We start from the raw sequence: 24,095 nt of genomic DNA, 5'->3' as shown, positions 1-24,095 counted from the left end.
ACAAGCTCACAAAACAGGACCGCCGAGCATTGAATCTGGATCCAGATTTAGCGCATAAAAATCGTCTGTCCTCGGTTGCATCACTCACTACCGAGTTCCAAACTGCCCCTAGAAGCAACGTCAGCACAACAACCGTTCGTCGGGAGCTTCATGAACTGGGTTGCCATGGCCAAACAGCCATACACAAGCCTAAGATCACCATGCGCAATGCCAAGTGTCGGCTGGAGTGGTGTAAAGCTCACCGCCATTGGACTCTAGAGCAGTGGAAACGCGTTCTCTGGAGTGATGAATGATGCTTCACCATCTGGGAGTCCGATGGACGAATCTGGGTTTGGCGGATGCCAGGAGAACACTACCTGCCCGAATGCATAGTGCCAACTGTAAAGTTTGGTGGAGGAGGAATAATGGTCTGGGGCTGTTTTTCATTGTTTGGGCTCGGCTCCTTAGTTCCAGTGAAGGGGAATCTTAATGCTGCAGCATACAATGACATTCTAGAGCTAGACGATTGTGTGCTTTCAACTTTTCTAAAATCTTGTTTTCTCTGTCATTATGGGGTATTGAATGTAGATTGATGAGGGAAAAAATGAATTTTAACCATTTCAGAATAAGGCTGCAACATAACAAAATGTGAAAAATGTGAAGGGGTCTGAATACTTTCTGAATGCACTGTACATACACACACATTGGGTGGCCAAGAGATAATTGACACGTTTGAAATTAAAATAAAATGCTACGGCCAAAGTAATGTGAAAACATTTTTTTGGCAGATTATAAAGGACTGTCGTAAGATAAATTAACATGCAGAAGTGGACAAATACCAAAAGAGCAAGGATTCTGGCACTCTTCTTCAAGTCCGGTTTCATAATTCAGGCTCAAAACGTTTTACAATTTTGAGAAAATGTCCTTCCAGGAATGCAGTACCCTCATATGCCAAAAACGTTTCCTGAAACTGCCAGTACACAAGCCTCACCTCCTCCAGGAGGACCCAGAAGCGTCCGTACAACTAACAATATTGTCGTTGCGCGTGTAGCTGTTTAGCCTAGTGCACACTGATCTACAAGAAAATGATCACATGCATTAAACATAAAGAGAGCACTCTTTCAAACCACGCTGAAGGATGATTTGCGCATGTTTCCTTATAAGTGGTTAACGAATTTTGTGATGTTGATAACTGAAGGAAGATGGAATGTTGAAACATTTCTTCAGATGTGTGAGGAGGATACAGGTTCATTAAGAGACTAATCATGCCAAAGAAGCTCATTTCCAGCTCTCAGGTTATGTCACCAGTTCCACAAATGACCTTCTGCAGTGAAAGTACCAATGACGTATCACAGTGTGTTGTGGGATTTCATATGCATAAATGCATACATGAAAATCGTGGACACTTAAACATTGTTTTCAAGACTTCGGTCACAGATTTAATCTCCTGAGACTATAGTTTCATATTATTTGCTAATATACGCATTTTCTTTTAAAAGCCTCTTTCTACAATAAATATAAATAATTCAAGTATTTATTGGACATTTATTATTGGCCACTTTCCACACATATGTCCACATACAAAAGGCAGTGGAGTCATCTAAATGCAAAGGGCAATGCTCAACTATTACCCATAATGCAAAGGTTTTAAGGTCAATATAAAGAACCACCTTTAGAGGCCATTTTTCCCGCAGAGCAGGGGTTGGCCTTTTTTGGGCACCGTGGACCCCTTTTTGAAACAATGTTTTATCGCCGGACACCCTTCCTGGTACTCAATTTGCCGACCTCGGAAGGATGACAGGCTGAGTCAACTCCCCGGCGTTATTTCAACGATCGACTGTGATTCGAACCCAGGATCCTAGGATCCCAAGCCAGCACCCTAATCGCTAAGCCAACACCAGTCTCTTTAAGGGTAATATAAGCAGCCATAAAATCAATTTTGTACTTTGTGACCTTTTAATGTTGATACCGTTTCTGACAAATATAAGTAATCATGACGTACTCAGGTTCCAGCCTGTCTTCGAACTGATGAGATGAAACAAAAAGAGCAAGCGCAAACAACAAGTTATAAAACATCAAATCAAGCACTTTCCCAGGAAAATTACATTGCTGGATGTGGATTGTAAGACAATCTTGGCAAGATAATTCAGTGGAACATGTCAATAATTCAACGCACTTGTTATGGTGCAAAGGTGCATTTTTATGGTTGAGATAAAGAGAACCCAATCATCAATTCTGTTAATAAGCATCTCGGATCTCAACGTACAATTACATCACGCATTAGCACAATTACCAATAGGACTCTTACATTTGTAAAATATTCACACACAATTGCATACTTACACACAGGCTCATCACAAAGAGTGGTCTGGAATGATACAGAAGAAGGCATGAGAGATTCACACACATTTATTTTCGTCCATGATGCTTGTTGTTAAATACATGAGTTCCTTAGTTTAGCTGTGCTGCTGGTTCATAGGCCGTGCTCCGATTGGCAATAACTTGGATAGGCCATTGACAAGACTATGCATGTCCATGTGGAATGAAGAACTCGTCTTGCTCGTGAAGGCTAATGTATGCATGTCCATGCTTTGATTACCACAACGGTCATTTTCCTATACGTGATGTCTTCACACGACCTCGTATTGCCATGCTACTTCATTTCACACGAATGTATTCTCTTACTGGAAGAACATTTCTGTCGGCGTTTAGTACCGCATGGCACCGCCTGTTGGCACTGTTGGCAGTGACGTAGTTTGCGACCCACAATGAGACTGCCCAGTAAAATGATTATTTTTTTAATGAAGTGTCTTTCGACCAGAATTAGCACCAAACAGCATCACTCTCACATTCGGCAGCATCTGCACAGATACAAGGGAGACGGGCACGAAATGAACGTAAGGTCATTCATTTGAACTGTGTGTGGTTGGCAAGGCTTGTTTGTATAGCTGTCTACAATTAATACTGCCCGATTCTAATGCAAAATATAGGGGCAATACCCCTGGGCGCTCACCTGGGAGAATAAAGCAGTATGCTGCACTTACTTAAACTATTTTAAACAGTATCATGGTATTTAAAAACAATTTCAATGGTTGCTGGAAAAAGGTGCAGCATGTACAATCATAGTAACGTAATCATAAGACTTTAAATAAACAAACAAAAAAATTCATATTATGGGGGGCAACCCCCCACACCCCGAAGACCCCTGATTTTTCTAACGCCCTGATCAAATATTGGTACATCATGTGTGTTGAAGGTTGTGGTCAATTTTCATCAGAATTGTGTGTGTAGTTTCTGAGAAGAAAGCAAATACCTATTTTGGGGGGCAATCCCCCCCAGACCCTCACCCTTAGGGCCCAAGTTTTTTTTAATGCCGTGAACAAACTTTGGTACATCACGTGTGTTGAAGGGTGTGGTCAAGTTTCATCGGAGCTGTGTGTATAGTTTCAAAGAAAAGAGCAAATACCTACTTTGGGAGGGGGGGGGGGGGGGGGTGACACCCTACCCCTCGTAGACCCCTTTAGGGCCCAAGTTTTTTGTAATGCCGTGAACAAACTTTGGTACATCACGGGTGTTGAAGGTTGTGGTCAAGTTTCATCGGAGTTGTGTGTGTAGTTTCAGAGAAAAGAGCAAATAATTTTTTTGGGGGGGGGGGCAAACGCCCCTTCCCCCCTTTAGGACCCAAGTTTTTTTTAATACAGCGAACAAACTTTGGTACATCACTGGTGTTGAAGGTTGTGGTAAAGTTTCATCAGACTTGTGTATGTAGTTCCTGAGAGAAAAAAAGCAAATACCTATTTTGGGGGGGGGGCAACCCCAACCCCAACCCCAACCCCAACCCCAACCCCCCCCAAATCCCCATAGACTCACTCAGGGCCAGATATTTTAATGCCATGAACAAACTTTGGTATATCACGGGTGGTGAAGCTTGTGGTCAAGTTTCATCGAAATCGTGTGTGTAGTTTCAGAGAAGAAAGCAAATACCTATTTTGGGGGATCAACCTGGACAAACTTTGACCCCCCCCCTCCCCCCATGTAGACCCCGCTCAGACTTCGATTTTCTTCGTGCTGTGAACAAACTTTGGACACAACACAACAAATATCATTTGTGCGAAGTTTGGTCACTATCCCATCAGTGGTTTCGGAGAAGAAGTTGCAAGTGTTTACGGACTGACAACGCGCCATCGCATAAGATCCCCGGAACTATGTTCCAGGTGACCAAAGCACCAGGCTTCCCATCCCAGAATCGAGGTGAAAATATGAGAAGTCAAGACCAATGGAAGAACTGGAGAGGAAAAATAATGAAAGACAAGTACAGATACATTCAAAGAACACCGCCCCCATGCCAAATAATTAAATATACTACAGTGTGGCATTGCCGGGGCGCCTCCGGCACCCGGCAATACCACGGTGCAGCTCATAGAGACTGCATTGGGAGGGAGAGGTGTGCACAAATTGATTGATTAATTGTATAATTAAAATCAATAAAAGATTATCACAAAATATTTTCTTAATCAATTGGCTAATAGCATAACTAAACCACTCGTGCTTCATCCGAGGATGTATCTTTTAGAAATTTAATTAAATAAGTCATTAATGAAAAATTAAATAATTAATTGATTAATCAATAAATAATTAATCGATTAATCAATAAATAATTAATCGATTAAATGATTAATCAATAAATCAAAAATATCCTCAATAGCCACATCACTTGGTCACTGTCATGTCCAAATATTAGCTTCCCAGCTCAAAAGGTGCCTGAGATATTGGCCAAATGAGAAAGAAAATAAATAAATGATTAGTAATGAAAATAAATAAATAATAAACATTAAAGAATTAAATTATTAATCAATTCGGTCATAGAACACATAAACCACCACCATTTCAACAGAATCTGTAACTAAAAAAAAAGAAAGAAAAGTTTTTGTCATTAATCGAATAATTAAATAATTAATCGATTAATTGATTAATTAATAAATCAAAAATATCCTTTGCAGCCAAATCACCTGGTCATTGGCATGTCCAAATATCACCTTCCTCACTCAAAATGTACCTGAGATAATGGTCAGAAGAGAAAGTAAATTTAATTAATTAAATAAGTACTTAATGAATTGCTAATAATTAAATAACTCCTCAATTAATTGATTAATCAAAAAACAAAAAATAATGTTTTTGCCAAAGTACTTGCTCACTATTGTGCCAAAATTTCAGCTTCCTAGATCAAAGGATGGCTGAGATATAGCCCGGACAAACAAGAAAGCAAGAAAACAAGCAAACAAACAAACAACCAGAGTGAAAACTGAGTACTAGTACTCCCTTTCAGCGTGCGTCATTGCCGAGCCCCCTTCGGTGCCCGGCAATGACGTTATGCAGCACCTGGGGATGGCATAGGAAAGGAGCGGTGTACAACAACCAGAGTGAAAACTGAGTACTCCCTTTCAGCGTGCGTCACTGCTGAGCCCCCTTCGGTGCCCGGCAATGACGTTATGCAGCACCTGGGGATGGCATAGGAAAGGAACGGTGTACAACAAACAAACAAACAAACAACCAGAGTGAAAGCTGAGTACTCCCTTTCAGCGTGCGTCACTGCTGAGCCCCATTCGGTGCCCGGAAATAACGTTATGCAGCGCCTGGAGATGGCATAGAAAAGGAGCGGTGTACAACAAACAAACAAACAAACAACCAGAGTGAAAACTGAGTACTCCCTTTCACCGTGCGTCACTGCCGAGCCCCCTTCGGTGCCCGGCAATGACGTTATGCAGCACCTGGGGATGGCACAGGAAAGGAGCGGTGTACAACAGACAAACAAACAACCAGAGTGAAAACTGAGTACTCCCTTTCAGCGTGCGTCACTGCCGAGCCCCCTTCGGTGCCCGGCAATGACGTTTTGCAATGCCTGGAGATGGAATAGGAAAGGAGCGGTGTACAAATAACATTCTTGCAATGGTGTTTAGTTGAACAGGAGGACACGGAATTCCACTGAGTTAGCGAGAAATGTTGAAGATATAATGAGTATAATTGCGGGCGGAGAGCTTTACATAAACACCTACAAGCAAAGAGGATAAAAGTGAGATCTAACAGACATAGGAATGCGATTCTATAGGTAGGAGAAAAACCAGACGAAGGAGCGGTGGTTAGGAGTAGCCTCAGATATTTAGTGAGGATAGAGAAGGTCGTATAATTCACAGGTGGAGTGATGACAGGTAAGACATGATGGAAGACCAAGACATGCTAGGCTGCTTGTGGTGGAAAAGTCTCCTTAAGTCAATTAGCACACTTAAATGGTATTGGTAGAATAATATTGAATATATTCATTGATTAATTAATAATATAATAGAATGATGAAGCGCGGTGCTACGCGTGCGACTTGCTACCAAGGAGGAAGCGGCCAACGCGGTTAAACAAAAGTGTCTTTATTGACAAGAGGACACTGTAGCACTGGCACGCTCCGGGCTGCGCGCCCAGTGTATATCCTGAGGCCACGCCTACCCCTCAGGCGTGGCCGCCGCCCACTTGGTGCACGGAATGATGTCACCACGCCAGTGGGCTTTCGTGTCCGCCACACGCGCCCCGCCCCCCCAGAATTCCCGCGCACCTGGAGGGCCAGTTTGCGGGGCAAACGGATGACCCGGCCGAAGCGCCCTCTGGCGACAGGCGGCGTCCGGGGTGCAGGGATGCCAGCTGGGATGCCCCCGGCTGTACCCGGGATGGGTGCCGGACCAGGGGGCGGAGTGCCGGCGGTGCTGGGCGGTGCCGGGGGTCCGCCCGCCGGGGGGCGGCCCCGACGCGGGGGCCGAGCCACCGGCGGTGGGTGGTCCACGTCGAGGTGGGCCGGCTTGAGTCGATCCACCGAGACGCAGTCGGGAGTACCGCCGATGTCCAAGGTGAAGTATTTCACCCCGGTCTCCAGCACGCGGAAAGGCCCGTCGTACGGGGGCGGCAGTGGTGTCCGGTGGGCGTCGTGCTGGACGAAGACAAACTCCGCGGTGCGAAGCTCCGGGGTGACGTGCGTGGGTGGGTGCCCGTGGTGCGCCGTCGGCACCGGGGCAAACCTCCGGGCGGTCTCCTGCAGCGCAGAGCGCTCCTGCGCCACGGACCAAGGTGCCGTGGGGTCGGGGAGGAACTCGCCCGGCACCCGCAGTGGTTATCCAAAGACCAACTCCGCCGCGGATGCGCGCAGGTCCTCCTTGGGCGCCGTCCGGAGGCCCAGCCGGACCCAGGGGAGCCTGTCGACCCAGCCGCCGTCGCGGAGGGAGGCCCGGAGCGTGGCCTTCAACGAGCGGTTGAACCGCTCACACAGGCCGTTAGCCTGGAGGTGGTAGGCCGTGGTGCGGTGCAGCTGGACCCAGAGCCCCCGCGCGACCGCCCCCCAGAGCTCCGAGGTGAACTGGGGGCCGCGGTCGGACGAGATGTCCGAGGGGGCGCCGAACCGGGCGACCCAGGTGGCGATGAACGCCTGCGCGACGTCCGCCGCCGTCGTTGACGCCAAAGGCACGGCCTCCGGCCACCGGGTGGTGCGGTCCATCATGGTCAGGACGTGGGTGAAACTCCGTGAGGGGGGCGGAGGTCCCACCAGGTCCACGTGAACGTGGTCAAACCGACGTAATCCGGGACCGCAAACGGGGCCAATGGGGCCTGGGTGTGTCGGTGCACCTTCGCGCGCTGGCACGCACGTCCTGGCCCAGCCGCGGACGGCCTTCCGGAGGCCATGCCAGACAAACCTGTCGGCGATCAACCTCTGGGAGGCCCTCATGCCCGGGTGGGACAGGCCGTGGATGGAGTCGACAATCCGGCGCTGCCAGCCCGCGGGCACGATGGGGCGAAGGCCGCCCGAGGGAGACGTCGCACCAGAGGGCCGTGCCCACGCCGTTGAACGGCACCTCGGTGACGTGGAGGCCCGTAATGGCGGTCCGCAAGGCCTGGACGTCGGGGTCGGCGGCCTGGTCCGCCGCCATCCGGGCATAGTCGATGCCGAGGTGGACCGCGTGGGCAACGGTCCGGGAAAGGCAATCCGCCACCGGGTTGTCCTTCCCCGCGACGTGCCGGATGTCCGTCGTGTATTCGGACACCGCCGAGAGGTGACGCTGCTGCCGGGCCGACCACGGCTCGGCGACCTTGCCCATCGCGAACACCAGTGGCTCGTGGTCGACGAAGGCCGTGAACGCACGGCCCTTGAGCAGATGGCGGAAGTGCCTGACCGCCAGGTGGAGCCCGAGCAACTCGCGGTCGAAGGTACTGTACCGGCGTTCGGGTGGGCGAAGCTGCCGGCTGAAGAACGCCAGCGGTTGCCAAGCTCCACGCACCCATTGCTCGTGCACCGCGCCCACCGCGTAGTCCGAGGCGTCGGTGGTGAGGGCGATCGGTGCATCGGGCGCCGGGTGCGCGAGCATGGTGGCATTAGCCAAGGCGAGCTTCGTGCCCACAAACACCATGTCCATCTGCTCGCTCCAGGTGACGTCACCTTTGCCCGGCTTCCCCCGGAGGGCCTCGTGCAAGGGGCGCAGGAGCTGGGCGATGCGGGGCAGGAAACGGTGGTAAAAGTTTACCATGCCCAGGAACTCCTGGAGCCCCCTGATCGTGCGGGGGCGCGGAAACCCTTTCACCGCCTCCACCTTGGCCGGTAGGGGGACGGCCCCATGCCTGGTGACGCGGTGCCCCAAAAAGTCGATTTCGGTGACACCGAACCGGCACTTGGCGGGGTTCACGATCAGGCCGTGCTGGCCCAGACGTTCAAAGAGCGTGCGGAGATGGTGTAGGTGCTCTTCGCGGGACGCGCTTGCGACGAGGATGTCGTCCAGGTATACGTACACAAAATCCAAGTCACGCAAGACGCTGTCCATGAGGCGCTGGAACGCCTGAGCCGCATTCTTCAAACCGAAGGGCATCCGAAGAAATTCGAAAAGACCGAACGGCGTGATGACAGCCATCTTTGGGATGTCCTCCGGCCTGACAGGTACCTGGTGGTAACCGCGTATGAGGTCCACCTTCGAGAAGAAGGACATATTCGCCAAGCGGGCAGAAAAGTCCTGAATATGGGGGACGGGGTAGCGGTCGGGGGTGGTGGCGTCGTTGAGACGGCGGTAGTCCCCGCACGGTCGCCATCCCCCGCCGGGCCTGGGCACGATGTGGAGCGGCGACGCCCACGCGCTCTTGGAGCGCCGCACGATGCCGAGCCGCTCCAGCATAGCAAACTCCGCTTTAGCTACCGCGAGCTTCGTCGGCTCGAGGCGGCGTGCCCGGGCGTAGACCGGTGGCCCGGCGGTGGGGATGTGATGTTCCACCTCGTGCTTGATGGTCCCCGCCGAGAAGGTGGGCCTCGTGAGGGCCGGGAAACCCGCGAGGAGGCGGGTGAATTCGTTCGCTGCCGGAAGCGTGCAGATGAACTTGGCCGGAACGGAACCGCTCAGCAAGCCGCTCGGCGAGCCGCTCGATGAGCCGCTCAGTGAGCTGCTCAACGAGGCGGGCAGCGCACACGCGAGCGAGCTGAACGTCTCAGCCTGGACAAGCCTTCTGTGCTTGACGTCGACCAACAGGCCATTGGCACAGAGGAAGTCTGCGCCGAGCAGTGCCATAGGCATGTCGGCAGTGACGAACGACCACCGGAAAACCTGCCCTCCGAACCGCAGCGTTTTCCGTAAATGCGAATGGGCGTACCGTTGGCAGCAAGCAGCACGGGGCCCCGGCCCGCGGACTGCTTGTCGGACGTACCGGCGGGAACGACACTCACCTGTGCTCTCGTGTCGCACAGGTAACGGCGCTCGGAAAAGGTGTCCGTTATGTATAGGAGGCTGTTTAATCGGCCGGCGCTCAGTGCCACTACCGAGGGCCGGCCCGGGCGTTTCCCGACCTGCCGAATGAGCACGGCGGGCGACATTGCCGAGCCTCGTGGCCGAATATAGCGTGGAAATGGCACCAGGTTTGCGGCGAAGCCGGAGGCCACGGTGTCCGCGGTGGTGGTTGGCGGGGCGTGGCGGCCGCCACGAGGCACCCCTCGGAGCAGGGGTGGGCACCCGCAGGAGGTTCGGGCTCGGGAGCCGCTACGGCCGCACCGAAACTCACCCGCGTGCCCAAAGCCGCGTAGTACTTGTCGGCCTCGGCCGCGAACGCACGGGGTTCCGTTGTCGCAGAACCGGCCAACGCGAGGCGGACTCGTGCCGGCAGCTGGCGTCGAAATAACGCCCGGAATAGAGCGTTCGGGGTTTCGTCGCCCATGAGCGACAGCATATGGTCCATTCGGACTGACGGTCGCGTGTCACCGAGCTCGGGGAGGTCCAAGAGGCGATCGGCCCGTGCGTCCACAGTGAGGCCGAACGTGGCGAGGAGGAGACGCTTGATCGCCCCGTACCTGTCGTGGGCCGGTGGGCTCCTCAGGACCGACACGACGCAGGCGGCCGCGCCGGCCCCGAGGGAGGCGACCACGTGGCAGTAGCGTGTCTCGTCCGCCGTGATGCGTCGAAGCCTGAACTGTGCTTCGGCCTGCAGGAACCAGATCTCCGCCTGTGCTTCCCAGAACTCGGGGAGCTTTATCGCTACCACATTGGTTGCCATGGCTGTGGCGGGTTCGGGTGGTCAGTGACGGCTGACCAAAACGTTGGAGTCACCAATGAAGCGCGGTGCTACGCGTGCGACTTGCTACCAAGGAGGAAGCGGACAACGCGGTTAAACAAAAGTGTCTTTATTGACAAGAGGTCACTGTAGCACTGGCGCGCTCCAGGCTGCGCGCCCAGTGTATATCCTGAGGCCACGCCTACCCCTCGGACGTGGCCGCCGCCCACTTGGTGCGCGGAATGATGTCACCACGCCAGTGGGCTTTCGTGTCCGCCACAATGATATTGATAATTGATAGACTTAAGGGGCAATCCTTTTTTAATTATGGTAAATTTCTTAAAACTCTTTATATAGATGACGTTCGGGATATTTTAGTTAGCAACTGACTGCATGTTCTTCTTCACCTATTTGTATGATTTATGTGGGCATGTGATTTCTGGGGATTTGAATATTATTAGTAATAGGAATACAAGGGATCTTATGAAAATGGGAGCCAAATATATGGGACTGGTGACTCGGTCATGGAGTTATATGAGATATTCTATTGTTGATTCTGTTTCTGATTTTGTTGGTAAAATGTGCAAAAGGTTTAGGTTATCTGCAAATGGTTTTAGTACATGATATGATATGGTCGTGGAAATTTTGGACAATAAGATTAAGGTTTTAAGTTGTTTTTTAGTAGTTTTTTTAGTAGTTTTTTAGTAGTTTTTTAGTAGTTTTATTTGTATACTTTTATTTTCAGGAGGCTTGGATTCTCAGTATTGGTCAAAACCATTGTTGATTAAGCTTAATGTCCATAAGGATATTCAGGATCTACATGAGAAGAATGTGATAGCAACGGCAGATAAAGCACCTAATATGGCCATTATATCTGAGCATCAGGAAGTTGTGAGTAATAATTTTAACATTAAATGTAAAGAAGTGAATTTATGTATTTTTCTGGATCGCTATGCTTGCTTCATAAAAACCCATATAAGTTTAACTTCATAGCCTGAGCTAGGCAATGTACTTTGAAACAATTTTTAGTGATAGTTAATTCAGGTTTATGAGTGGTTCAGGGGAAAGTTAGGAAATATTGTTGAGCAATTGGTAAGAATTCTGGTATTCACACTTTCTGGAGTGTTAGTTCCACTTTGGAGTTCTTCCATAGAATTACATTCCTCAATATTAAATCTGTTGATGTTTTTTTAAATTTTCCACCTTATATACAAATTCGGATTTGACACGGGTTAAGGAGGCACTCTTTAGTGTTATTGATAAAGTTTTAAACTCTTATAATAAACTAGCTGAAGTACCCGGCAATGCCCTGGGGGTGGGGGTTAAGGAGAGAGGAGAGGGGCAAGGGAGGGAGAGGGGCAGTAGGGGTAAGGTGTGGTGGCGTAGAGGGTAGGGGAGGTTGGGGAAGGAGGGAAGGGGGAGCGAGGGTAAACGGGAGGAGGAGGACAAATTTATCCGTGTGAAGAGTGCTTTAAACTCAGTGTCGCCCAGGTAAAAAAGGAAATTGTAATACCCTCTGTCTGCCATCACCACCAGCTGGCACTACACGGTACACATTTACATCAATAATTTATGCCCCAGCCCCCACATCCCCGTGTGAGACCGTGGCCACATAGCTATGTTACCCCCGACACAAAGTTGTATTTGTACCCGGAGTTTGGAGTTTGGATGTTAAAATATGTGGTCGTGCATAGAACATACAAACAAACGGAGAGAGAGAGACAGAGATAGAGACAGAGACAGAGAGAGAGAAAGAGAAAAAGAGAAAATACACACACACACACACACACACACACACACACACACACACACTTGTGCCCTTTATAGGTATAGATTTTTATTTATCAAGTTTGATAAGACTTTCTTTTCCAATAAAAAAATGTATGGGTTTGAATTGTTTTGACAAACAAAAATATAAAGATGCTGTTGTTTATGTTTTGTTTAACACTTTTGTATCTTTTTGTGGGAAAATATTTCAACAAATCAAAGGCATTCCGATGGGAGGGAAAGGTAGCTCCCTATTAACGAACATTTTTCTTGATTATTGCGAATTTTCATTTGTGCCAAAGTTCATGAAGGAGAAGACATTAGGCGTAGCTAAAATGTTGTCTTCTACATGTCGTCATATTGATATTATGTGTGATTAATTGTAAGTGTTTTGATAGTCTGATTCATTTCATTTATCCAGAAAGCCTCGTAGTAGATAAGAGTAGTAATTATGATAGGATCGTGTAGTGGCATATCTGGATGTGTTAGAGTTGGAGATAATTGTTTAGTACAAATGTGTATAATAAAGTTGACTATTTTAGTTTTCCTGTTGTCTAGTATACTTTGCCGTCTAGTAATGTACCAGTAAAGATAGGTTACAATGCGTTTTCATCTCAGCTTCCTAGATTTGCTGGAATTTGTTCTGTTGAGGATGATTTTGTGATTCGTGCTAAGACGTATTCCATTATGTTGGAGAGGGGTTATTGTGCTCCTCGTTTGATAAGGTCATGTGAGAATGTTTTCAAACATCATTGTAATCTCTTGTTTAAGTTTGGTTGGTTTTCATGTAAACAGGTTACCATAGCATTTTAAGTTGTGGGAAATTAATAAAATAAATAATGGTGATTATATATATATATATATATATATATATATATATATATATATATATATAATATAATATATATAATTATTTAATTAAACCAGAAGTGTGTCTTGTGTTACCGGAAAGGGATAAAGTATGAGTATGAAATATAAAGTATGAAATTGCTGTCCTTGCAAAGTCTCTTTATTAACTGGAGGTCCGCACAATGATTATCCTCCTTTAAAAGTTATTTCAGATAGTTTTGTGGGAGAAATCAACAGGATAATTCATATTTATAATGGTCACATTTGCTTTCGGGTTTAACAAAAGGCAGTTCATATTATATGTATAACAATTGTCTGCGTGAGGATTTTTATTTACATTGGATGTTGTTGCCATTTGTACACAGGCTTTCTCACCTGGCGGGCAATGAGGTCCAGGCGACTCTCCAGCGTGTTGCTTAACCGAAGCTTGCCATCTGGTCTGAACACCTCAATTCCACCAGAACTAAGGGAGAGCACACCAATTCAACAAAATAACATACTGACCATTTCTCCATGCACAGTTTTACAGAATATTTTTTTTGGAGAATACCATTATTTCAAAAACAAGACCGAAAGTCTACCAGCGGTTTAGCGGGGCTTGTTTGATACTATCGTGGGCCTGCCCTGTGGTTAACACCGCAAGGTGACACAGATGACCAAACGAGCTTTAACTCCGAGGCATTCAATTCAATTGCAGACTGTCGTTATACACGCGGGGAGTAAGTGGGGGAGAAGCCATAAGCGCTTTCTTTCACAAGTCCACCCGGTGTCCTCGACCCTGCAATAAATCAACTCAAACTGACACGGAATTAAAATGTACAAAAATACCAGATTTATTCAAGAAAATGCCGGTCACAAAACAATGCACGATAAAACGATATTCCTAATTGGAGCGCACCCACACTCAAATACAAACAAAGGGAAATATAACTGAAAAATAAATGTGTAGTTTGTGGCACTTAGCTCAAATCGGCTCGAGTCTCATCAGGAATCGTCAAAATCCCCTTGAGTCATTGGTGGGAAAATGTGCCCATTGGCACGAACTAGGCCTCGCCATGCGTCCGCTCACTCCTGGCTTCGTCAAGAGTGCAGCGAGCAGGCCACACCCGTCCACTTGTCGTTCTTGCTTGGGAAACCGCAGTTCTCGGTCCGCAGTTCTTCATCCTCACGATCGCTATAAAGATGTCGGAACAGGACCGTTCGTGATTAATCTCCCTTGCGCAAAACAATGTTCGCAATGGGATCCAGAACGAGAAGAGAAAATGTCCGCTGTTCTAATTATTTTGTACTTGAGGCTCTGACGTCATCCCACGACGTCTCTGTGTCATCTCCTATCAGTGAGTCCCATCTTACCAGTCCTTGTGTCAATCAAATCCTGGACCAATCACTGCTCTTATAGGCGTGGCTCCACGGCCCTGCCTGATTGATGTGGTGATGTAACGGCTGCGGCACCAGCGGTAGTGTTTGATGCCTGGTTTCCGGTTGGTTTTTAATTAGTGTGGTTAATGAGCGATTTCTTACTAGGTGTGTGGTGTGGTGTCAAAAGGAACACAGGAAAAGATTACAGAGGCAATTACATACAGGGGATTAATTACCCATAATCCCTCGCTAATTAACATACCCCACCCCTCTCATGGGGACAAAGATACAAGCTTACCTGACATATGGTCGACACGAATTTCCTACTTATGATACATTGAGGTTTCTTCTTCTTCCCGACAGTCGGAGCACACTAGCTATGCATTCTACCTGGACTAAGGTATTGCCTACCCCCTACAAACGTAACAATACTTTAGTTGAAGAGGATAGTATGACCTGGGTGGAGATACCAAGTTAGCAAATAATGTAAGTATTAAATTATTTTGAAGTACTGTAAGTCTCTAATCTGTCTATCACCATGGAAGTGAAGAGATTGCATTGAGACACTGGTTTATTCTATATGTTATTCAGTTAGTCAACACCATCAAAGTGACCTCAGCACCATCCCGACACACAGCACTGTATGTGTTACGGAATGAGGTGTTTTCCAGCTGCTGGAGTGCTAATCCCGCCACCAACCTCCTTGAGAGAGGACCCATAGTCAGGTTGTATATGGTAGTAAAAAAGGTCCCGTGGGCATTTAATGGTTAAAGCAAACCACCTATCTAATTATCTTTATTAGACCCCAAACAACTAAAAAATACTTGGTGGCCATCTCAAAAACGTGTAGAACACCATTTTATGACGTCATCAAGATGGCCACCATAAAACGATGCTTAAAATCATAATTTTGAAACTACTCAATTAAATTTAAAGATGTTGGGCTCAAAATGTTCAGAATGAAGCTACTGAACTGTTTATACTCTTTTCTGTACATCACACTACCTAAACATATTACAAATATAAAAAATGTGGGAAAATACATATTTTAATTTGTTTTTGTTTTTGTTGTTTCAGGTGCTTTTTGTGAACAACAATGTAGATGTTTTCCATGTTCCTAGACAATCAAAAAGTCAAGAAATATCCCATAAATAATTATGTAAACATACACAGTATAAATTTTTTAAAAAAAAGTATTATTATTATTGTATTTATTTATTGTATGGGCCAGTGACTGTCAACCAAATCCTCGAAGGTAAACATGTGAAGAGAGGTGTAGAAGCACACATGGTCACTCTGCAAGCACTATTCATGCTCTATGGAGACAGTTTCTTCGAATCACATAGTGATCTGTATGATCAGGTTATATTAAAAGGATAACAACTCGATAAAGCATGTGCAGGTGGAGATCGGGAACAAATAGGTTTTGCCCATGATGAAATGATGGCTACCATTGAATCTCTGAACCTCATTGAACAGCTAGCTCAATTTGATGAGGACAATGCCTGTTATCCACTATTCAAAGTGATGCAGCAGTACATGCAGATGGTAATGGAGATGGCAGTGTTTATCAGAGCTGTTAGAACAGGAGACTGGGAATTACACCTGACAGCCCTCAAAGCATTTGTCAAATACTTCTTCGCACATGACAAACTAAACTATGCACGAATGATGCCCTTATATCTAGCAGACATGGAACGCACAAAGGATTCAAATCCAGAGATATATGAGGGAGGAATTCATGCAAGGAACTGAGTTGTGAACAAAAACGCCAATGTGCCTTTCTGTGCAATTGGAGCAGATCATGCTCTGGAACAAATCAACCGGTCAATGAAAGTGGTGGGAGGACTAGAAGGAATTACCTTAAATCCTCGTGCTCGTGCAAAGTTTTTTTCTCATTTCTCCAGAACTAGCCAGACTCTCAAAAAATGCCCAGCAGATGGCAGGATTGTCTTCCCAGACATCATCATCGCATCACGAGCTTTCAGAGGCTGTACTGAAGCGACAAGAGACAAATATCCAGAATCTTGTCCGAACTCTGAGGGGTTTTACAAATCCATTCACTGAAGACTGTGACGATCTATTTAACTTTGCGACAAAAGCAGTCTTGCCAGAGAATATCAAGAATGACCTCTGCAACAGGAATGAAATTGGCCAGGATCTGTTTGATGAATTTGTGTCAAAGAGAATCACAACCGGTGAAGTAAATCTCTGGGATTCGATGAAGAAGAGAAAGCTACAAACATGGAAACACACTTGGAAAAAAGTAGCAGTCAAAGCAGGACAGAAAATAGTTTAACTTCAGGAAGACCGATCATTCTTTGCCCGCATGCTAGTTGTGTCAAAGTCGAGGTCTGACAAACTTGAAAGATGAAATTGGGAAACATGAACTTTCAATACTGCCAAGGGCTCTTATCAAACGAGGAGCGCAATAACCCCTCTCCAACATAATGGAATACGTCTTAGCACGAATCACAAAATCATCCTCAACAGAACAAATTCCAGCAAATCTAGGAAGCTGAGATGAAAACGCATTGTAACCTATCTTTACTGGTACATTACTAGACGGCAAAGTATACGAGACAACAGGAAAACGGAAAACTAAAATAGTCAACTTTATTATACACATTTGTACTAAAACAATTATCTCCAACTCTAACACATCCAGATATGCCACTACACGATCCTATCATAATTACTACTCTTATGTACTACGAGGCTTTCTGGATAAATGAAATGAATCAGACTATCAAAACACTTACAATTAATCACACATAATATCAATATGACGACATGTAGAAGACAACATTTTAGCTACGCCTAATGTCTTCTCCTTCATGAACTTTGGCACAAATGAAAATTCGCAATAATCAAGAAAAATGTTCGTTAATAGGGAGCTACCTTTCCCTCCCATCGGAATGCCTTTGATTTGTTGAAATATTGTCCCACAAAAAGATACAAAAGTGTTAAACAAAACAAACAACAGCATCTTTATATTTTTGTTTGTCAAAACAATTCAAACCCATACATTTTTTTATTGGAAAATAAAGTCTTATCAAACTTGATAAATAAAAATCTATACCTATAAAGGGCAAAAATGTGTGTGTGTGTGTGTGTGTGTGTTTTCTCTTTTTCTCTTTCTCTCTCTCTTTTTCCCTCTCTCTGTCTCTGTCTCTCTCTCTCCGTTTGTTTGTATGTTCTATGCACGACCACATATTTTAACATCCAAACTCCAAACTTCGGGTACAAATACAACTTTGTGTCGGGGGTAACATAGCTATGTGGCCACGGTCTCACACGGGGATGTGGGGGGCTGGGCATAAATTATTGATGTAAATGTGTACCGTGTAGTGCCAGCTGGTGGTGGTGGCAGACAGAGGGTATTACAATTTCCTTTTTTACCTGGGCGACACTGAGTTTAAAGCACTCTTCACACGGATAAATTTGTCCTCCTCCTCCCGTTTACCCTCGCTCCCCCTTCCCTCCTTCCCCAACCTCCCCTACCCTCTACGCCACCACCAATTACCCCTACTGCCCCTCTCCCTCCCTTGCCCCTCTCCTCTCTCCTTAACCCCCACCCCCAGGGCATTGCCGGGTACTTCAGCTAGTTTATTATAAGAGTTTAAACTTTATCAATAACACTAAAGAGTGCCTCCTTAACCCGTGTCAAATCCGAATTTGTATATAAGGTGGAAAATAAAAAAAAAACATCAACAGATTTAATATTGAGGAATGTAATTATATGGAAGAACTCCAAAGTGGAACTAACACTCCAGAAAGTGTGAATACCAGAATTCTTACCAATTGCTCAACAATATTTCCTAACTTTCCCCTGAACCACTCATAAACCTGAATTAACCATAACTAAAAATTGTTTCAAAGTACATTGCCTAGCTCAGGCTATGAAGTTAAACTTATATGGGTTTTTATGAAGCAAGCATAGCGATCCAGAAAAATACATAAATTCACTTCTTTACATTTAATGTTAAAATTATTACTCACAACTTCCTGATGCTCAGATATAATGGCCATATTAGGTGCTTTATCTGCCGTTGCTATCACATTCTTCTCATGTAGATCCTGAATATCCTTATGGACATTAAGCTTAATCAACAATGGTTTTGACCAATACTGAGAATCCAAGCCTCCTGAAAATAAAAGTATAAAAATAAAACTACTGAAAAACTACTAAAAAAGTACTAAAAAAACTACTAAAAACTACTAAAAACTACTAAAAAACTTAATCTTATTGTCCAAAATTTCCACTACCAGATCATATCATGTACTAAAACCATTTGCAGATAACCTAAACCTTTTGCACATTTTACCAACAAAATCAGAAACAGAATCAACAATAGAATATCTAATACTAGCAGAAGTACCCGGCATTGCCGGGCGGGGGAGGGGGGGGAGGGGAACGGGGGGGAGGCGAGGGGAGGGGAACGGGGGGGAGGGGAGAAGAGTGGGAGGGGGAGGGGGAGAGGGGAGAAGAGGGGGGGATGGGGAGGGTGAGGGATGGGAAGGGGGTGGGAGGGGGGAGAGGGGAGAGGGGGGAGGGGGGGAAGGTGGGGAGGGGGTAGAGGGGGGAGGGGGAGGGGAGGAGGGAGGGAGGGGATAGGGATGGGAGGATGAGGGATGGGAGGGGGGAGGGGTGGGAGGGGGTAGGGGAAGGGGGGAGGGGGTGGGAGGGGGTAGGGGAAGGGGGGAGGGGGGAGAGGGAAGAGGGGGGGATGGGGAGGGTGAGGGATGGGAGGGTGAGGGACGAGAGGGGGGAAGGGGATGGGGATGGGAGGGGGGCGGGGGAGGGGGGATGGGGGAGGGGGAGAGGGAAGGGGGGAGGGGGGAGGGGAGGGGGGACCCGGCAGAAGTACCCGGCATTGCTGGGCGGGGGAGGGGAGGGGAGGCGGAGGGGAATGGGGGGGGGAGGGGAAAAGAGGGGGGAGGGGAGAAGGGTGGGGGAGAGGAGGGGGAAAAGGGAGGGGGAGGGGAGAAGGGGAGGGGGTAGGGTGGAGGGGGGAGGGGAAAAGGGAGGGGGAGGGGGAAAGGGAGGGGGAGGGGGGGAGGGGGGAGGGGGAAAAGGGAGGGGGAGGGGGAAAAGGGAGGGGGAGGGGGAGAAGGGGAGGGGGGAGGGGGAGGGGGTAGGGTGGAGGGGGTAGCATGGAGGGGGAAGGGAAGGGGGCATGGAGGGGGGAGGGGGAGGGGGGAGGGGGGAGGGGGAGGGGGAAGGGAGGGGGGAGGGGGGAAAGGGAGGGGGAGGGGGAAAAGGGAGGGGGAGGGGGAAAAGGGAGGGGGAGGGGGAAAAGGGAGGGGGAGGGGGAGAAGGGGAGGGGGGAGGGGGAGGGGAGAAGGGGAGGGGGTAGGGTGGAGGGTGGTAGCATGGAGGGGGAAGGGAAGGGGGCATGGAGGGGGGAGGGGGAATGGGGAGGGAAGGGGATGGCCAGTCAACAATGACGTTGCAGTTCTCATGTTCGGAGAGCAGCACAACAATCGGACATGGTCCTGCATATTCGCAACAGCACGAAGCGGACTTTGGAGACTCACCGATCCTGTGACATCCTCCAGTACCGGCGTTGCCGGGCGGGGGAAGGGAGACCCGTACATTCCCAACCCGTACATTCGCCCTCTCGACTCAAGCTCACTCGGACAAAAGCCTCGCACAAATTACACCGTGAAGGCCCAATGGTCATGTCTATGCCACAAATCACGGGCGCACTGAATTGAAAATATATAGAACGCTCATACTCCGTGAAAAGTGAAGCCGCCGTGTCGCCATCTTGGTCAGCACGACTCGACCAACTCGCTTCGTGGATCTCGTTTTGTGCGGCAAGAAACTGCTCCAATCGGTTACGGAAGGGTTGTGGAAAGACGTTTCACAGCTGCTTCAAAGACGTCTTTAATTCATGTCGCACAAAATCGATACAAAACACGATCGCATAAAAGGTGAAGTGACGTGTGACGGGATGGAACATCACGTGATCGCTCTGAGCGAATCAGCGAGCTGCTCTGGAACCGGCTGAGATTAGCGGGTACTTCACTGAAATGCGCTGAGGTAAATATGAATAAAAAATATGGATCGTCAAATATTTTGAGTTCGGCCATGTTCGTCCCACGCTCAATGGCCATGTCTATGTCAAATATCAAGCACATAAGCCTCTCCGTTTAGGAGTCTATCGGTAACATTACACACACACAGACACACACACACACACACACACACACACACACACACACACACACACACACACAAACTGTGTTTTATATATATAGATTTAATACATACAAACAATACAAAAAATACTTTTTTGACACAAATTTTATTTTTTGTTGTAGAATATTATGTGAAAACAGTATAGATATCTCTGCAGCATCATTCTGAGCATTTGAGCCCAACATCATTAAATTTGGTTGAGTAGTTTCAAAGTTATGACTGAAAATCTGATTTCAAGCATCGTTTACATGGCGGCCATCTTGATGACGTCATAAAATGGTGTTCTACACATATTTGAGATGGCCACCAAGTATTTTGTGGTTGGTTGGGGGTCTAATAAAGAGAATTAGATAGGTGGTTTACTTTAACCATTAAATGCCCACAGGATTCCAAATGCTCCTACACTACCAGTGAGTTGGTATGCATTTTGCAGACCTCAGAAGAACCGAGCCGAACAGGCTGAGTCAACCCCATCTGGTGTTAATTCAACAGCTGACCAGGATTCGAACTCAGGACCCGAGGATCCCAAGCCCTCCACCCTAACCGTTAAGCCAACACCAGGCTGAGGGTGGTTGGAGGCCGTCACAAGAAATGCTTCAATGTTTGGAGAACCCTCAATCAAAGTTTTAATTATATATGATCTGGAGGGCTTCCCTCCTCCCTCATGCCCCTCCCACCGTCATATATCATCACCCTGTTGTCATAATTCGAGTTCTCCCCAATCATCAAGTGTGATAATTTGCCCCAACCAGGTATATGCCATAATTTATGAACGTTCCCTAAAGGGTGTTGAAAGACATAACTGGCAAAGCCAAATGGCATTACATTCTACCTTTCAGAAGCGTAATTGTCGGCTATAAAACTCACCCAATATCGAGGATAAATATGTGAGGAACATACATACATACAAAGAGATAAACGCTGTAAACACAGGAACCAAACATCTTCACCGTAAAAAATAGTTTATTTAATCATGCAATTGCCAGTTCGAAAAGCCCCTTTGCGAGAATGAAGAAGAGGAAGAAGCGCAAATGCATGGTTTATTCACACATCAGTTTGAACAGAAACATTTCTTATTCTATGACAGTAGAAACCCTTTAGGACACGGAATGAGCACACAAAATTATATATACAGTCGTGATATTTTGTGAAGCAATATAAAACTACACAGAATTGACCCACAAACAACAACAACCACAGCCACGATAACAATCGAGTGTTATGAAAGATCCTTAATTATTTTGACGTGTTTTACTTTCTGTGTTTCACGTGTTTGTTTGTGTTTCGCACTGAATGAAAAACGTAAAGGTAGAGCATGCAGATTGTGATACATGACAGGTTCAACGATATGTCCGGCCTGAAAGGTATAGGAATCAAAATGGCGGTGTGTGGAGTCATCTGTCGTACCACCATAATGACATCAGATCACCATTGTCATGTGACCAGATCCTCAGCTCTGATTAGTGTACGTTTGAGAGAACATACATACATACGGACAGACAAACCCTGTTCTCGACGGCTTTGTCCAATGGGCTATGCCATTAAAAAAAAAGTAGCTACCACAGCGCCCACAGCGGTTTTTCGCACAACATGCAGGCATTGGTCTGGGAGAGAACAGCAGAAATCCGAAAGCCTCATATCTTTGTCAGTCTGTTATCATAGTGTATTTTTTTTTTACAAGTTTGAAAGCACATAGCAGTGTGAGGTGACGGAAGATATAAAGGCAATGAACTGACGGTGTGGCCGTAAGGAAACAGCTGGACACAATAAGCAAGGGAATTAAATACCAGGAAAACGGAAGAGAAAATAGGGGAGGATAACAATAACCTTAAATTACCTCTAAGTTAAGATGGCTATGTTAGAAAGGGCTAATAGGGGTAATAAAGATTGTGGGTAAAGGATGAGATGAGATGATGGTATACCTCTGGCCTGAATTGAAGCCCTGGAAAGAGGAGGGGGATTACACCATCTTCGGAAGGCAGTTCCAGAAATATGGAAGAAAAGACAAGCAGGAAATTTGAGGTGTGGAGAAAACCTGGATTTTGGGATTTGAACCAGGAGAGGGTTACCTGAAGAATGTGTGCATCCTGGAGTAGTACGGGGGCGGTCAGAGGGCTGATAGAGCAGTGGAGCTAGACCAGAGGAGAGGCAGTAAAAAAAATAGAGACTGCCAACTATCTGTGATATGAGAGCTATAGGCCTTGTGCTTCAACTTCATTCACTCTTTCATTCCTCTTTTCTCCCGCCTCTGGAACAAACTCCCTCAATCTCTTCAAGCCCACTCCTCTCCTCAGGTCTTTAAAACAGCTGTTCACCACCATCTCTTATCCTCCCCCATCCAAAACCTTGATCTTTTCTACCCCCGCTAATTCACCCCAGATCCACTTTTATGAAATACCAACTTCTTTCCTGCAAATCCTAGCAGCGTCCATGTGTTTTATACGTCTCCCACCACTCCCCCAACCCCTTCCAATGCCTCCTCCCCCCAAGCCCTCTCCCTCCCACAGATCTTCCGTTGTCCCTGCTCTCTGCTGTTGTACTTGTGTGCTTCCCTTTCTCTCCGCATCTTGTCTCCCGCTCCCTTTATTGTATGTTTTGTGTGTCCGTTTGTTTTTTTGTGATTAATGTTAGCTCTTACTCGAGCCTCGATGTTGTATCCAACAGAAAAAAAATTGTGCGAGATTCCAATAATGTTGTGAGCTTTCGGTTGCACAGGACACCGGAAAACCAGATGTCAAGCTGGGGTGCCAGCCCATAGGGGAGAGCAGTACTCTATTAAGGTTCAATGAAGGCCTTGTTTTGTCAGCATGTGCAGCTGTGATTTTAATGTTCTGCCTCATATCAAAAGATATCTCAACTGCACTTTTTACACCAGTAGATATTTAGGATAATACAGAAAAATGGAAGTTAAAAACTCTACTATGAAATTACATGAGGTCGACAAAATATGTTTCTTAATTTTTTGAGCCAAAGCCAAAGCCAAAGACGAAGAAGATTAAGACGACGAATAAAAAGAAAAGAAAGGATGGTGGTCCTGACATGATGAGAATATCACTCGATCTCATGAGAAATTTCTGTCAGGAGCGCAGCATACAAAATTATCGTCAGCGTACTTAGTCGTGGCCAAAAATATTGGCACCCTTGCACTTTTTTCAAATAATTCACAATTTTCTCAAAAATAAATTAAAGGTCCCATGTAATTCAAAACTTTCTGGTTATTTATATATTAACTTGACCTTCCTAGTGAAGAAATCACCCATGATTCTTTTTTAAAATCAACAATGGGATAATTAGACCAATATTTTGAACATTTGTAGTGTTTTTCATAACTTGCTATGCCCCGCCCCTCAAAAAAGTGGAGTTCAGCGAACCGCAGGTCACGTGA

At 46.8% G+C, this 24,095-nt stretch overlaps 1 protein-coding gene across 1 annotated transcript in view; it reads right to left on the bottom strand.

Moving 5' to 3' along the window:
* Positions 1-2,372: 2,372 nt before the first annotated feature.
* LOC137423249 (V-type proton ATPase subunit E 1) overlaps positions 2,373-24,095 on the bottom strand; it is a 59,171-nt gene continuing 37,448 nt past the window's right edge. The window contains exons 9-10 of the mRNA XM_068110176.2: positions 13,519-13,606; positions 2,373-2,840 (exon numbers count right to left, since the gene is read on the bottom strand). Coding sequence (XP_067966277.2) covers positions 2,778-2,840; positions 13,519-13,606 — 151 coding nt within the window. The 3' untranslated portion in view covers positions 2,373-2,777. The remainder of the gene's footprint in view (positions 2,841-13,518; positions 13,607-24,095) is intronic.

Source organism: Myxine glutinosa, chromosome 3 (genome assembly GCF_964187855.1).
Source record: "Myxine glutinosa chromosome 3, kmMyxGlut1.1, whole genome shotgun sequence".
Classification (NCBI taxonomy): Eukaryota; Metazoa; Chordata; class Myxini; order Myxiniformes; family Myxinidae; genus Myxine; species Myxine glutinosa.
The sequence above is the reverse complement of the archived record's forward strand: the minus strand, read 5'-3'. Positions and strand labels throughout refer to the sequence as shown.